General features: G+C 43.4%; 1 protein-coding gene across 2 annotated transcripts in view; it reads right to left on the bottom strand.

Annotated features, from left to right (window-relative positions):
* Positions 1–14947, bottom strand: part of LOC137633195 (facilitated trehalose transporter Tret1-like) — a 138167-nt gene extending 123220 nt beyond the window's left edge. The window contains exons 1-2 of one of the 2 annotated variants that reach the window (XM_068365355.1): positions 14857–14913; positions 14307–14449 (exon numbers count right to left, since the gene is read on the bottom strand). In XM_068365355.1, the coding sequence (XP_068221456.1) occupies positions 14307–14321 (15 nt within the window). In that variant the 5' untranslated portion in view covers positions 14322–14449; positions 14857–14913. Of the gene's footprint in view, positions 1–14306 lie in introns of both variants that reach the window. The other variant, XM_068365354.1, reaches the window with a different exon arrangement.
* Between the last annotated feature and the right edge of the window lie 811 nt (positions 14948–15758).

The following is a 15758-nucleotide window of genomic DNA, read 5'->3' as shown; positions in this document are numbered from 1 at the left end:
TAAGAAGTTGGCAAGTACAGTATTATATTACACAACAACGTATAATACAAAGAAAATTCTAATTTCAAGATAATGTTCTGTACGTTACTTTATCCTTTCCATTGGGAAGTCAACTATATATATATAAATATTTAAGATGAATATATATATCATTAACACTTGTGATTTTACTCATTGTAAATATCAACCACAATAGCTTTAATAAGGAATTCTAACTTGGGAATATATACCCCCAGGAATTCATTTATGGTAATAGCCTCTAGCTGGACAGAGATTCCAACTCGTGCCACTCAGCTGAAACCAAGCCTGCGAGGACTCTACCAAGTGAGCTATCAAGAGAAATATAGGTTTATAACAAGTCACCGTACATATTCACATCGAATTCAGGAACCTGTTCTTCGACTTGAAATCGACCCATCTCCACCACGATAGTTGAATTGTGAGTTTGCAACACATGGTTATTTAGGATGAATATATATCACTAACACTCGTGATTTTAATCAATTTAAATATCAACCACAATGGCATTTAATACCGAATTCTACCTTGGGAATATATATCCAATGGAATTCATGTATGGTAATAGATTCTGGTTGGGTAGGATTCAAGACTAAGAACCGATTCCCAAATTCGACAGGAACATGTACGGTGACTTGTAATAAACCTATATATCTCTTGATAGCTGAGTTGGTATAGTCTCATAGGTATGGTTTCGGCTGAATGGCACGAGTTCGAATCTCTGCCCAGCCAGAAGCTATTACCATAAATGAATTCCCGTGGATATATATTCCCAAAGTAGAATTCAGTATTAAATGCCATTGTGGTTAATATTTACAATGAGTAAAATCACGAGTGTTAGGGATATATATATATATATATATATATATATATATATATATATATATATATATATATATATATATATATATATATATATACATATATATATATATATTCACCTTGAATAACGATTTTTTTTAGAGAAAGTACTTAAATTTGATAACTTGCTGGCAGAGCTATTGTATAGAATTATCAAAGAAATTAAAAAAAAACCTGTTTTGCTCCTTTTGTCATCTTAGCAAATACCACACGAGCCTCATTCTACCCTGTAGTTCAGAAAAAAAAAACTGATAGGTGGTGCTTCTACTATAAGTTACTTGTTTGAACAAAATAAAGGGCCCATGTTTTATATTGTAACCATGTTATTTATTTTCGATATTGCAATATACAATATAACCATACCCCTTATATCATTCATGTTAATAATAAAAGGTTAGGGTAGAGACGTGTGTTTGTGTTTGATATATATTTAATCTGATCATTGGAAAAGGAAGCCAAGTCCATGTTCGAACACATGTTAGAGCACGAAGCTACAACTCACCACTTTGTTAAGTGTGTATTCAGTATTCACCCCTTCAAGTTTGTATAATTAATAATTAACACCAAAATACTAGCCCACGGGCTAACGCACGTAGCGATACATATTTTGCTTGCCAGCAAATAAGAGCAATGAGATAATGTTTAATCTAGAGCAGTGGCACCTTGTGGCTAAAATTAGTGGGGGTATTGCTTCAGAAAATTTGCAGCTTTATTTTAATATTGTGTAAAGGAACAAACGGGTATAAGAAAATCTACTCCAAAAATTGACAGAATTCTAAAAGAACAAAATCAAACTATATTTACTTATATAACTTAAATCGTTACTGTTCAACCTTGATCTTTTCATTTAAAAATGAAATCCTTTCTTCTTTTTTTATGTGAAAAGATCAATAATTTTCTCCTTGATCTATGCATGACATATTAGGATTTTTTCTCCATTGAAAGCACTGCAAAAGCAATTAGTCTTTCCAAATTCATAGCGCTTCTTAGAAAAGTTTTATGGCTTTCAGTGTCGAAAAGCATCATTCTGCCTCTGATGTAGTCATTGGAATTTTCTAGAACCAAAAAAAAAAAATAAAAAAATAAAAAAAAAATAAAAAAATTCAGATAAAATAGCTGGAAGTACAGTAGGATAACAATCTAATTCTTCACTGTATTACACTCAAGAATATAGTACACAGTTTTCTAGCAAAACACATGTAGAGAAAAAATAAACGGATTTTGAGCGAAGCGAAAAATCTATTTTTGGGTGAGATAGCCATGGCGTCCTGATGGAAGGTTCCTGTTTGGTAGCTTCCTTGGGTATAAGACTACTAAGATATTCCCAGAGAATTTAACCACAGGTTATCACAGAATTCTAACTTCTGGAGCGAGTATCTCAAAGGTTTCCCTTTAAGACATCGTAATACAACAGGGGACACGCATGTCTGGTCGTGCCACATAGCTATCTCCACCCCGAACAGGGTTAACGCTTCGGTGTGTAAGGGCTGAGAATAGCTGGGAGCCGTTCCACAGCTAATCTCACTCGTGGCTACTACTGATACTCGAGACGTAAACAAACGGACGCCATTGCTCTAATGACGTCACGAGCGTCTTTATCCTGGCGCCAGTTGCTGCCCATCACCATGATACAATTGTGTAGGGTGGGAACAAACTGACGAAGTAGTAGGGAGGGTCCATCAGGACGCCATGGCTATCTCACCCAAAAATAGATTTTTCGCTTCGCTCAAAATCCGTTTTTTGGGCTCAAGCCATGGCGTCCTGATGGAAGAGTACCAGAGAATCAATGTATCGTGGTAGATTTTCCCCCAGAGTTAAGTGCCTAGGCATTGACAAAATAGCAAAGTAATCTTAGGTAAGAACCATAGGAACGAAGTATCCTGCCCCCCATTGGTAGGAAGTTCCCATGGGCTATGCCGACGTCAAAGTGGTATTGAAGGGCTATTCATCTTGACAGAAGAGCTTTTTAAAAGCTTAGAGATGAAGCAGAATGTTTGATATTTGTATAGGAACATTCTGAGTAGGTCAGTGGTGGTTGGGCACTGTGTGTAGGGTTCATCTCCTGATTATCAGAAGTAAGTATTCGAGTAGGAACCTTACTGAGACAAGGTGAATATAATTTAAGAATAGACATCTTAAATTCTTCATGACCATAAGAAAGGAGGAATAAATAAAACTATGACAGTATGTATTTCATAGTAAGTAGGAGCTGAAAGAGACGCACAAGTAATAAAATAGAAATTTTATTTCACAATGCAGAAAATAAATAATTTACAGCAAAAAGTAAAGTTCATTTACAGTAATAATAATGTACATAGAAATAAAGGCTTGCTCTTGAATCTGAAAAGGAATTTCAGGATTAGTAGGTACTCGTTCTCGAGGAACGCAAGTCTTTAAATAACACATCATGCTCAAGGCATGCGGCACTTGTGTAACACTATGACATTCCACCTGGGATAAGAACAGTTATAAAAGCACTAAGTGTTTTTAGACATCACTATGAATCACTCGAGGGTCAACATAGGCACCCGAAGAGTTAGAGTCCCAAGTAACTCACTGTTCTACGCAGAGTCAGGTGCAGGTTTCATAACACTACCTGCGGCTACCACAAAATGTTTGATTTCGTGCACTTGTTTCGCATAATGTTTAAAGAAAACTCGCGAGGACTTCCAGCCCGTAAAGTTCTTAAGGCTCTCGAAGTCCATGCTCTGAAAGAAGTTCAGAGAAGATGCCACTTTTCTAGGATCATGACCAGCGGGTGTACTGTTCGGATCCGCTCTGCGAATGAAGTAGGTGATTTTCGCTCTTAATTGTTTCAGTGACAGGTCGCTGCCCGATGTTTCTCCTTTGAAGAGTTGGCCTCCACCAAAGTTTGAAGTTCTGCGAAGATAGACCTTGAGACTCTCTACTGGACATAGAGAGACATCCTCCTTCAGGGGGCATATTCTCCAAGGGCCCCATCTTTTGGTGGGTAATTCATTTTTGGCGAGAAACGTCGGATCGGGGGAGAGGGTCACTTCTCCTGAATCAGCAAACAGGATGTGTCCCTCTTCTCTTGATAATGCCACTATTTCGCTGACTCGAGCTCCCGAGGCGAGAGCAAATAAAAATATAACTTTCTGAGTCAGATCCTTGAGGGGGCATGAATCATTGTCCAAGTTGGAGGCGAAATGGAGCACCTTGTCTAGTGACCAGGAGATCGGTTTCGGAGGGGGTGCTGGGCGTAGGCGAGCACATGCTTTCGGCAGTTTGTTAAAGATGTCGTTGGACAGATCAATTTGGAAAGCATATAGAATTGGTCTAGTCAAAGCCGATTTGCAAGTTGAGATCGTATTGGCTGCTAATCCTTGTCCATGAAGGTGAATGAAGAAGGACATACAGAAATCAATGGTGATTTCTTTAGGATTTTTTGCTTTAACAAAGGAGACCCATTTCCTCCAGGATGATTCGTATTGCCGTCTCGTGGATTCGGTCTTGTATTCCTCTAGGAAGTCTAGACTTTTCTTCGAGATCCCAAACCTCTTCTTTGCGGCAAGGGAGAGAAAATCATGAGATGAAGGTCCTTGATTTTCGATGATGAAGCGAAGACAGTCGACTTCTGTACTTGTTGAGAGAGAACTGGGCCCGGGAGAGGGATCAGCTTGGGCTGCAGCTCCAGGACCAGGGGGGTACCAGTTGCTCCGGGGCCACTTGGGAGCCACTAGGGCCGCTGTCCCTTTGAAGGTTCTCAGTTTGGAGAGGACTTTCAACAGAAGGTTGGTGGGAGGGAACAGGTATATCTTCGACCATCTGTTCCAGTCCAGTGACATGGCGTCCACCGCTTCTGCTTTGGGGTCCTCGTACGGGGCTACGTACAGAGGAAGTTGATTGTTGTCGCTCGTTGCAAAGAGATCTATCTGAAGTTCTGGGACTTGATTGGAGATGAAGGAGAATGATCTTGCGTCTAGAGACCATTCCGACTCTATCGGGTTTGTCCGAGATAGAGCATCCGCTGTCACGTTGCGGAATCCTTGTAGGTGAACTGCAGACAGGTGCCACTTCTTCTTCTCCGCCAGACGGAAGATTGGGAGAAGCACCTGATTTATCTGGGGCGATCTTGAGCCCTGGCGATTGAGACAACGAACTACCACCGAGTTGTCTAGGGTTAGACGGATGTGGATCGAGGGTGGCGGGGATAACTTCTTCAGAGTAAGAAGGACCGCCATGGCCTCCAAGATGTTTATGTGGAACGTCTTGAATAGTGGAGACCAGGTCCCTTGAGCTTGTTTCAGGTGGGAGTGACCTCCCCAGCCCTCCAGTGAGGCATCCGTGTGGATGTTGAGTGATGGAGGAGGGTGTTGGAGAGGAATGGACCTTTTCAGGGCCATTGCTTCCGACCACGGCTTTAGGAGGCGTCGAAGTCTGTTTGGAAGCCGTCTCTTGAGGTCTCTTCGAGCGATGGATGCCGATCGTCTCCAGACTCCCGCGGCATCCTTTAGCTGTGCACGAAGCACTGGGTTTGTCACTGAGGCGAATTGTAGAGAGCCTAGAACTCGTTCCTGCTGTCGTCTTGAAATGCGTTTGGATTTCAGTAGTCGCTTGACAGACCCTGCTATTTCCTTCCTTTTCTTCTGGGGGATGGAAAGGCGGTGTGACTGAAGATTCCAGTGGATTCCCAACCACTGAAACTTCTGAGCCGGAGAGAGGCGAGATTTCTTCTCGTTGATCTTGAATCCCAGGTGTTCTAGGTACTGGGTAACTTCGTCGCAAGACTTTGTACACTCTTCGGGCGAGGGAGCCCAGACTAGCCAGTCGTCGAGGTAGGCCATCACCTGGACGTCTCTTAGGCGGAGCTGTTGTACTATGGCATCCGCCAGCTTTGTGAAGATTCGAGGGGCCACATTGAGGCCGAATGGCATGGCCCTGAAGGCGTAGCTTTTCCTTTGGAGTCGAAATCCTAGGTAGGAGGAAGCGTGATGGTTCATTGGAATGTGCCAATAGGCATCCGCCAGGTCTATAGAGACCGTGTAGGAACCCTGAGGCAGAAGGGTCCTTATTTGTTGAAGCGTCAGCATCTTGAATTTGTTGTTCTCTATGAACTTGTTGAGGGGGGATAAGTCCAGAATGACTCTGAGCTTGTCTGAGTCCTTCTTGGGAACGCAAAACAGTCTCCCTTGGAACCTGGTGGACTTTACCTTCCTTATCACCTTCTTGTTCAAGAGGTCTAGAACATATTCTTCCAGAATGGGGGTTGATGGTTGAAAGAACCGCTGGAAGATTGGGGGTGGTTGCACCCAACTCCAGCCTAGACCGTTCTTGATGATGCTGTGTGCCCAAGGATCGAAGGTCCAACGATCCTGGAATTGGCGGAGTCTTCCTCCCACCGGAAGCACTTCATTGCTTCTGGTGTCCCGAGGACTTGTTGCCTCGGCCGCTAGCTCCCTTTCCTCCTCTACCTCTGGAGGGACGACGAGAGGCGTCTCTGCTTGCACCCCTGGACGAGCCTCTACCTCTGGCATGAAAGGTAGTGGATGACTGCTCAAAGGCAGGGGTGAAGACCGGTGACTGTGACAACACCGGTTGGGGGACCAACTGAAAGGTCTGTTGTGGTTGGGCAACCACTTGGGAGGTAGCGGGTCCCGGAAACTGACGTCGTTGTTGACGCTGCTGGGGTTTCGGCTTCTGAGGTTTCCTCTTAGGCTGAGGTCCATCGTCCTGAGAGGTTTTCCTTTTTCTGGACATGCCCCACTTGTGGAGAAGGTTCCTATTCTCCGTGGCGGCTCTGTCAGTTATTTCCTTGACAAGGTCAGAAGGAAACAGGTGCTTTCCCCAGATGTTGGAGGAAATCAGCCTCCGGGGTTCGTGTTTCACGGTGGCACCGACAAACACGAATTCACGACAGGCTCTACGAGCCTTTATGAAATGGTACAAGTCCTTCATTACCGTGAGTAAGTGGGATTTGGCCAGTACCATGTAGTGATCGGGTACCGCTGTGTCACAGGCCATTACTTCAAGTTGGACTTGATGAGAAAGCGAAGCTGCTAGCCTCTCCTTCGTGTCTTGTTCCCGGCGAAGGAGGTGGTCGTTGAGCTTAGGGAGGTCTTCATTAAACTGACGTCCGGCGACGTCAGGATCGAGCCTACCCACGACGAAAGTATGTTGGACATCTTTCCATTGCCTAGTGTCAGGGGGTGTCACGATGGAGAAGGGTCTGCACTCCTCCAGTGCAGGGCAGGGTTTCCCTTCTTCCGCCGCTTTAAGGCATGCAGCTAAGGCCTTTTCCAGAAATGGAAGAATCGCAGTGTCAGGTGCGACATAGGTAGGATGCTTCTTGCTCAAGGCAGGAAGCTTAGAGCAGGTAAAGCCCCTGCTCTTAAATGCGTTGGCTAGCATAGCTTGGGCCTTTGCGAGATCGAACACTATCTCCTCTTTAGGTTCGGTCTCCTCCTTCGAGGCAGGTTCAGCACGAAGTCGGACGTAACAGTCCGGGTAGGCCTCGAAGCTTGGGAAGAACTCCACATCTTCCAACGGGACCGTGCCGATCTTGTCGCTAACAAAGATCCTGCCGGTTGCAATAACCATATGCTCTGCATACCTCCACGGGTTGGCATGAGAGCAAGCTGGGAGATCCTTGACCGAGATCTTCTTCGTGTCTCTGGATCCAATCATCGACCTGATGGACTCCTGGTTCTCCTTCAGTCTGTCGTCCATGACAGCTCTAATCAGTCGGATCAGTTCTTGGGTGGAAGAGGAAGGATCCGGGGTCGAGGAGGTAGACGGAAGGGACAATTCCGTCGGTGTAGGAGTAGGCGGAGGGATGGACGAGGGAGTAGCTCCAATCTCCGACTCGGTGTATTCCACCTTGTCTTCGTCCTCTTCGGCTCCTTGAGCCATAAGCGTCTTCTCCGTATCTTCCGAGACGTCGGAGATCCGTTCATCATCCTCAGAATCCAAACGGCACTCGTGCATGGACTGAGCCATGACCACATCAGGTTCCACTGAAATTTGGACAGTGGGGATTGCTTCCTTTGGAACCACTGAATCAGGGGAGGCCTTAGGGAACAACAGGGACCTCAGTTCTTCGGTGGCCAGGTACGGTCCAGTAGCATTCCTCTGAAAACCACGCACCCACTTGCGCAGTTTGTCACGAGCAATGTCTCTAACCTCCGCTGAGGGAGGGTTATGGAAGGCCTCAACTAGATAGGCCTGGCAGACCGTACATTCCAGTGGATTCCAGAACTTCCAATCCCCTTTCTTGTCTGAGCAAGGGGCGTGAGTCCTGCACGCCGTATGTCCGTAAAACTGGGAGCGTTTCACAGCACAGTAGGCGAAATCGCACTTCATCTGCTCCTCCTGTGGAAGAAAGAGAAAATGAGTATGGGGGAGCCATAGGAGTGGCTCTTAAATTAAGTTAACATTAATCATTAATTTTAACTTAAGGAAGGTGTGATGCATAGAGAATGAAACAGTAAAGGAGACACGCTCCATGCATCTCGCCCGGCTGGTTACCATAGGCTGGTCCTGTGATAATCCAAATGACCTAGATCATTGGATATAGTTTCCTAGGGTTCCCATTATAATGGAACTCCATGGAAAGCCAAGGACAAGGTTGGGATCGAATTCATTCGGTTCCCAGATAAGAGCCAGAAGGCCTCATTAAGGGTAATGCTTCTGGCAACCAGCCGCGCTAAGATGCACATAGCATGCTGGAAATAGAAGAATGCAAAGAGACAGCATGATCACTAATAGAGCAGTACTAGGTACTGATCTTAGAAGCAAAGCAGCTTATCTATTTGCAAGGTAGGGCTATCTAGTCTTATGATAGCTAAAGAGAGGGGGTGCAAGTATTCTTGACGCCTCTGGGGCATCCGGCAGCCGCCGGCACGCCGGAGCTCGCTCCAGCATAGATTCTGGCACTAGAACAGACAATTTTCAAAGTCAGTTAGATACCAGGATGGCGGCCGCCGGCACAACGGCGGCACGCCGGCAGGGAGCGGCGGCTCCGGCAGCCGGAGGATGCCGGATTGGTGACGGGTAAGGATGGTACAGGTAGTATCGGGTTGCCGGCAGTATATGCCGGCACTCCGGAGATCGACCGGCAAGCGGACGAATAGATAGGAGTAGGAGAGCCGCCGGTAGTAGCCGGCGGCAGCCGGCAGCCCCTCGGTACACGGGGGGGCTGGGGGCAAGGGTAGGGAAGTCACCAAGAGGGAGGCAGGTATTGCCGGCAGTAGAGGCGGCAAGAGACCGGCACCCGGATAGAGAGAGAGACAGGGGGAGGGGGGAAGGGATGTAGGAAGTACCGTCAGGGTTCCAGACATCCCTCCCCCTCCCTGAGGGGGTGTACCCATGATAGAGACAGGCTCTAGCATCCAAGCAGGGGTCACTAGGGACCGGGAGCAGGTAGCCCAAGAGAGGGCTAGGGAACACCCAAGAGGGGGGGGGGAGACTCCCCTATGCAGAGCTACACTAGTAACTAACCTTATAGGACACTATGAAGGTATATGTACCAGAGCGGACAGCACAGGGAAGCTCGGGTAGCCCTACTCTTCCACCCTAAGGAGGAATTGTAGGACAGGGGACAGATGAGTATAAACTAACCTAAGCATAGGCTAGGCTATACAAGAGATAGGTGGGGAGGGAGAAGAAAGGGGTCTTCCCAGGAAGGGTTTCTGTACCAGAGCGGCCACAAAGGGAAGGGAGGACACTCCCTAACCTAAGATTAGGCTGATCAGCTAAAAACGGTGCAAGAGTACAGTTTCAGCATGGAACAGAGAAACCTTCCTAACCCGGCCTAGATCAGGGCTAAAAGTCCTGAACTAGGCAAGGAAGAAGACATATCGCTATCGCAGGAAAGTCGTAGACTATCCTAGCCATAGAGGTAGGCTAGCCTAACCTCACTCTCAGACGCAATCCTAAAGGGGGTTCATTCCTTTAGGGAGGACTGAGAGGCGATTTAATACTCTATTAGGCAATAAATCCCTTTACTCAGAAAAGGGATCAAGGCTAAATAGAGGGAGTGCCAAGGCAGGGGATGAAGGAAGCATATAGGGGTCCTAAGGTTAGGTTAGGCTAGAAAGAATCACTGACTAGCCTATCCCCTATATGGTCCCTGAAGGCGAAAACATTTGCATCACTAGTCAAAAGTATTGTAAAATAATAATGCCACTATCTTCATAACTTAGTCTAGGATCACTGATAAATCATGCATGAACACTTGTATATAGGCTCCTGGCCTGGGGGCTATAGTAGCCGACTGGTATGAGGTCAATCGATGACCGATAAAAGCGTCTAACACGAAATAAAAGTTCCTAGCTATGAAGACTAAATAAACTAATGTATTCGATTAGTATATAATGCCGGAAGCGTTGTTGTGGCTAACTAAATAAGACATGCAAAACAACAACGACGCCATAAAATGGCGGGTCCGGTAGAGGCACAGCTCCGCCACAAAACATCAATTATTTCGCGAAATAATATTTACTTTACGGCCAGAGCTTAATTAAACAATACTGGAACCTTGTACTCAACTTTCCAGAAGAAGGCGAGGCTGAAGGTAACGACATAGCGAAGATGCAAAACGATAAAGTTCACACAAGGGAAAATCCGTCTCAGTAGGGCAGCTACTAACAAAAGGATGAAGACGCTCGTGACGTCATTAGAGCAATGGCGTCCGTTTGTTTACGTCTCGAGTATCAGTAGTAGCCACGAGTGAGATTAGCTGTGGAACGGCTCCCAGCTATTCTCAGCCCTTACACACCGAAGCGTTAACCCTGTTCGGGGTGGAGATAGCTATGTGGCACGACCAGACATGCGTGTCCCCTGTTGTATTACGATGTCTTAAAGGGAAACCTTTGAGATACTCGCTCCAGAAGTTAGAATTCTGTGATAACCTGTGGTTAAATTCTCTGGGAATATCTTAGTAGTCTTATACCCAAGGAAGCTACCAAACAGGAACCTTCCATCAGGACGCCATGGCTTGAGCCCAAAAAAATAACTTTTCCACCAACACGCCAAGATTATGCTGCACCGTGGGAGTGACAGTGCTTTCTCCCTCCCTCATCCTCGCGTGCAACTTCCTAAGTACACATCAGCTACAGTATACACCACAAAGCTGGAACTGTGAAGTGCACAGTTCCATACAAGGATTCTTCTATTTTTTTCATAAGCTAAAGGATGGCTATCGACATTAAAGTTAATGATTACTGTATATATTAAACAAGTACAGTGAACCCTCGCTACTTCGCGGTTCGACCATCGCGGATTCACCACTTCGCGGATTTTTTCCATAACCCATATATATACAGTAATATATATATATATATATGTATGCATGTATTTATGTATATATGTAGGTATGTATATGTGTATACATATAAATATATATATATATACACACACACATATATATATATATATATATATATCTATATATATATCTAAAGTAGGAAGATGTGATGTAGTTCTAAGGGAAAAGTATGGGAAATATGTCTGGGTAATAAGCAAAGCTCTACCTCCAGTTTGTTTCTACATTATGATCAGAGATAAATGTAAACAAAACATTGGTTGCCATTTTTTATCGTGCTTTTTAGCATGTTTAGGAAATGCATGATATAAAATCACCTTTAATATTTGTGCCTGTTTTAGTTTAGGGTACTGTAGTACATGCATTAAGTGTTCTGTACATTAAAGGGTAGTTTGTTAACAGTACTACATACAAGGGAAGGTTTTAAAAGTCTGAATATACATGTTGAATAAATAGGTAAATATGGTGTCACTACTTCGCGGATTTTCACCTATCGCGGCCGCGACTGGAACCTATCTACCACGATAAACGAGGGTTCACTGTACTGCATAAAGAAAGAATTACAGAAAAAAAAAATCATTATATTGAATATTATCGATAATGTCAAGTGAAAATAGGGCGTGCTGCAGTTCCTAAGTACTTATACACGAGCAGCCACTGATCAAGAGTGAAGCGAGCATACAGCAGAGCAGAAACCAATAAATCATTAGGTCAATTAAGTAAGGAAGTATTTGTAGTACGACGAACACTGCTACGAACAACTCCGTAGAAAATGGGATGGAAAACCCAGTTTTCTATGCATCTGGAGTCCTGGCAAACAAAAGCTCCAGTTTTATGACAGTGTTTCACTACTGCTGATCACAGTATATAACTGATTGTTTTTTATTAGGATGACTGGCAGAAACTAAAAAGTATAAAAGTTAATTTAAATATCAACACAATTACATAAGTACACTATATTCTAAGATGTTTCAACCGTAATTGATGACTATACCTAGCATAAAGCCATAGCTTTTCAGTTATGGTAGTCGACCCACCATAACTCCAAAACTGTGGATTTCCGCCAGGAATCATTACCAAAAACGTTCAAAACAAAACAAAATATATATAAAAAATAGTCCAATTTTCTACAATCCATTAATTGTACCATTCTATAATTTTAATGGGAACCTTCAGTTAAGGGGCAAGTAAGTAAGGAAGGATACGGCTCCTAGGTTGGGTTAGGAGGGGAACCTCAGGTTAGGGAGTAAGTAGATAAGACTCTTAAATTAGGTTAGGTTATTGTTTTGTTTGTTTCCCTTCTGAAATGTGGTTTTCTGCAATGTAGTTTTCATGTATTAACTTTTGAAATTTTACACCCGGTCCGTTTTAACTAATTGTAAATGCGGTAAAGTTTTGGATTCAACCAAATTGGGAAATGTATTATATTAATATATTTTCCTAGTAAAGCACGTGATAACAAAACACTTCTTCTCAATACATTATTGTCGCTAATGCATACTTACAGAGAAAAAAAATATTTCAGGAATTGAAGGTCTTGACTTTTTCTAAGTTTAGTGTTTATCTTTCCATGGGCACGCAAGGTAGCTCTTGTTCATTTGTATATCTGTTTTCATCTTACTTGGCTCCTCCCCATTGCGCAATGTGACAACATTTGCTTGAATGCGCATTTGCTCCTCCCACTAATGTCGCTCCTCCAATCAAAATACTACTGGGTTCTTTTCAAGGGTTATTATTGGACGATTCATTGGTCTCTCAGTCTTGTTTCAAGGATCTGTTTTTTGTGCAATATAACATTGTAAACGATACTCTTTTGTTTTTTTCCCTATTTCATTATGGGAGAAACCCGTGATTGTCGTTTGTTTTCGGTTTTCAAAAGTTCCGGTTTCTATATTTTCATCACACGTCATTTTACTGTCATGGATCCTCCGGTACGGTTGTGTGAAATATGTCGTTATTCCTATTTTGATGTGATCGGCCGATTTCATGGGAATTATAATGGAACTCCTGAAGTAGTGAATCGTTTTCTAAGGGAGCATTCCGTATTACCTTTAAGTGTCCAGTGTGGTAAATGTGATTCGCCTTTACATTTTCGTGAGGATAGACATGTGTGGTATTGTACCAAATCTGAACGTATTCCAGTACTTGATGATTCAGAAGAGGGTCAACCACAACCTTCCACATCTTCATCGTCATCTTCCGTTTAAGGTAAGAAGTGATTTAACAAAATATATATATTCAAATTTACCCCTGGTTAAAGGGGGGGTCGCAGGGGGGGCGAAGCCCCCCCCCCCCGGTAGGGGTACAGGGCCCCTAGGTTAGGTTAGGTGGGTTTGTTAGGTTCTGTGGTGCCCTGAAAATTACTGTGGCCTTAAGGGGGGGTCGCAGGGGGGGCGAAGCCCCCCCCGGTAGGGGTACAGGGCCCCTAGGTTAGGTTAGGTGGGTTTGTTAGGTTCTGTGATGCCCTGAAAATTACTGTGGCCTTAAGGGGGATCGCAGGGGGGGCGAAACCCCCCCGGTAGGGGTACAGGGCCCCTAGGTTAGGTTAGGTGGGTTTGTTAGGTTCTGTGGTGCCTTGAAAATTACTGTGGCCATAAGGGGGGGTCGCAGGGGGGGCGAAGCCCCCCCCCGTAGGGGTACAGGGCCCCTAGGTTAGGTTAGGTGGGTTTGTTAGGTTCTGTGGTGCCCTGAAAATTACTGTGGCTTTAAGGGGGGGTCGCTGGGGGGCCCTACCCCCCTCCCCCCGGTAGGCCTAGTTAGGGGTATGGGGGAGGGGTGCTGGAACATTAATTATTCATTTATTGCAATTATCATTCAATGCCCCAACACCCTCCCCCCCCTTCCCCCACCCAAAACCCCGGTTCCCAAAGGGTGTCCCCCATAATTGGTGGGATGAACTAGGGTATACATAGTAAATCTCTAAATCGGTTGGTTTGCAGTCAAAATAAACGTTAAATTCATTGAAACCACACTATTTCTGATGCAACAAATATATTTTTATTGCATTTTTCCAAATTTGGCTGAAACTAAAAATTTACCGTAAATGCTCCATACAACATATATCATATACTGCACACATATAATATATACATGCACACACACACACTTAAATAAACTTGCTAAATGTAAGTATAATACTCACCATCAAAAGAAACATTGTTCAAGGCATTGTGATCCTCTTGCCGTCTCTCCAGTTTTTGATAATGCAAATAAATTTTCCCTGAGAATTCCACTCCACTGCTTCAATGATCACATTATTCACTTTTTCTTACACCACATATGCCTCTATAAGAGATTAGCTTTTGATACCAATACAAAAAAAAAAATCTCTCAGACACTTTGCTCATATAATCAACATTCCAGCGTAGGCCTAATCAGATCGCAGAGTCTGGAACAAATACATGTATAATACCCTACTTCCCTTCTCCATGAAATAAATTTTGCCACTAACTGGTTTTCAAAATAATATTCGTTTGATATCACTAGATGTAGATGAGGATACCGGATATAGGCCTAAGACGGATAGGTCGCCAAGATGCCTGGGTCATATGATACATTCGTTAAGATGAGTTCTTTATTGAAGGATTTTCTTAGGTTTCAAGGCATGATTACATTAAATAAAGCTTTTTACTCTTTACAATTATGCCATGACACAATGAATAATAATAAGTTGCTCACGATATAAAACTTACGTCACCAAACACGTCCAATTAATATCACTTAAAATTGGTACGTTTACTCAAAACACACATCGAGAGTCGACTGCCATCTATCGGCGACTCGCTAACTTCCAGTTTGTTATTTGTAGTAGTGTTGCCAGATATGGAAATTTATTCCTAGATTTTGGGATTTTGGGTGTCTGATGGGGATATTCTGTAGAAATTTCTATGAAGAAACAAAGACGAGTAAACCTTTATATTGTTGCAATTAGTTTGCTTACGCTTATATGGAGTATATCAAGTAATTCCTATTTTAGTAAAGCCTGCATGATCAAGACAGAAGAGAATATATTTGTGGAAATGGGGATCTTTAGGTTGTTTTGGGGATTTTTATACTAACCCATCTGGCAACACTAAAATTTTGAAGTAGTCAAGTATTATATTACAGAACTACGTAGAATATCAGGAATTTTTTTTACTTTAAGAAATGTATATTTCTTTATCCTTTCCATGTGAAAGTCAACTATACATCCAGACAGATATGTATGCGGGGGTTGATAGTAAAGCAATACGTATGCGGGGATTAATAATAATACCGTGCGAGTAACATCGAATATACTACTGTACCTGTTACTAACCTCAGCTGCTGAATTAAACGTTTTTGCTTATATTGTTCAGTCTTTTTTTTTTTATAATTGTCCATTTTTACATAATAATTAAACAGCATCTAGTCCTTACAATTTATAAGACTAACTTGATCTTAATTACTTGAGCTCCCTTTCATGGTATGCAATTGACTTAAATTAATTTCTTTGGTTGTCCAAAGGTAAACAAACATGGCTGTCTAGTCCAATGCTGGACAATTTAAATATAATCTGTTATACATTAATCGTTAAACAAACCATATTTTGATGAATTCTGACCGTTACTAGTGG

The sequence above is a fragment of the Palaemon carinicauda genome, chromosome 42, assembly GCF_036898095.1.
Source record: "Palaemon carinicauda isolate YSFRI2023 chromosome 42, ASM3689809v2, whole genome shotgun sequence".
NCBI classification, from domain to species: domain Eukaryota; kingdom Metazoa; phylum Arthropoda; class Malacostraca; order Decapoda; family Palaemonidae; genus Palaemon; species Palaemon carinicauda.
Note: the sequence above shows the minus strand (reverse complement) of the source record. Positions and strands in the feature narration are given on the sequence as shown.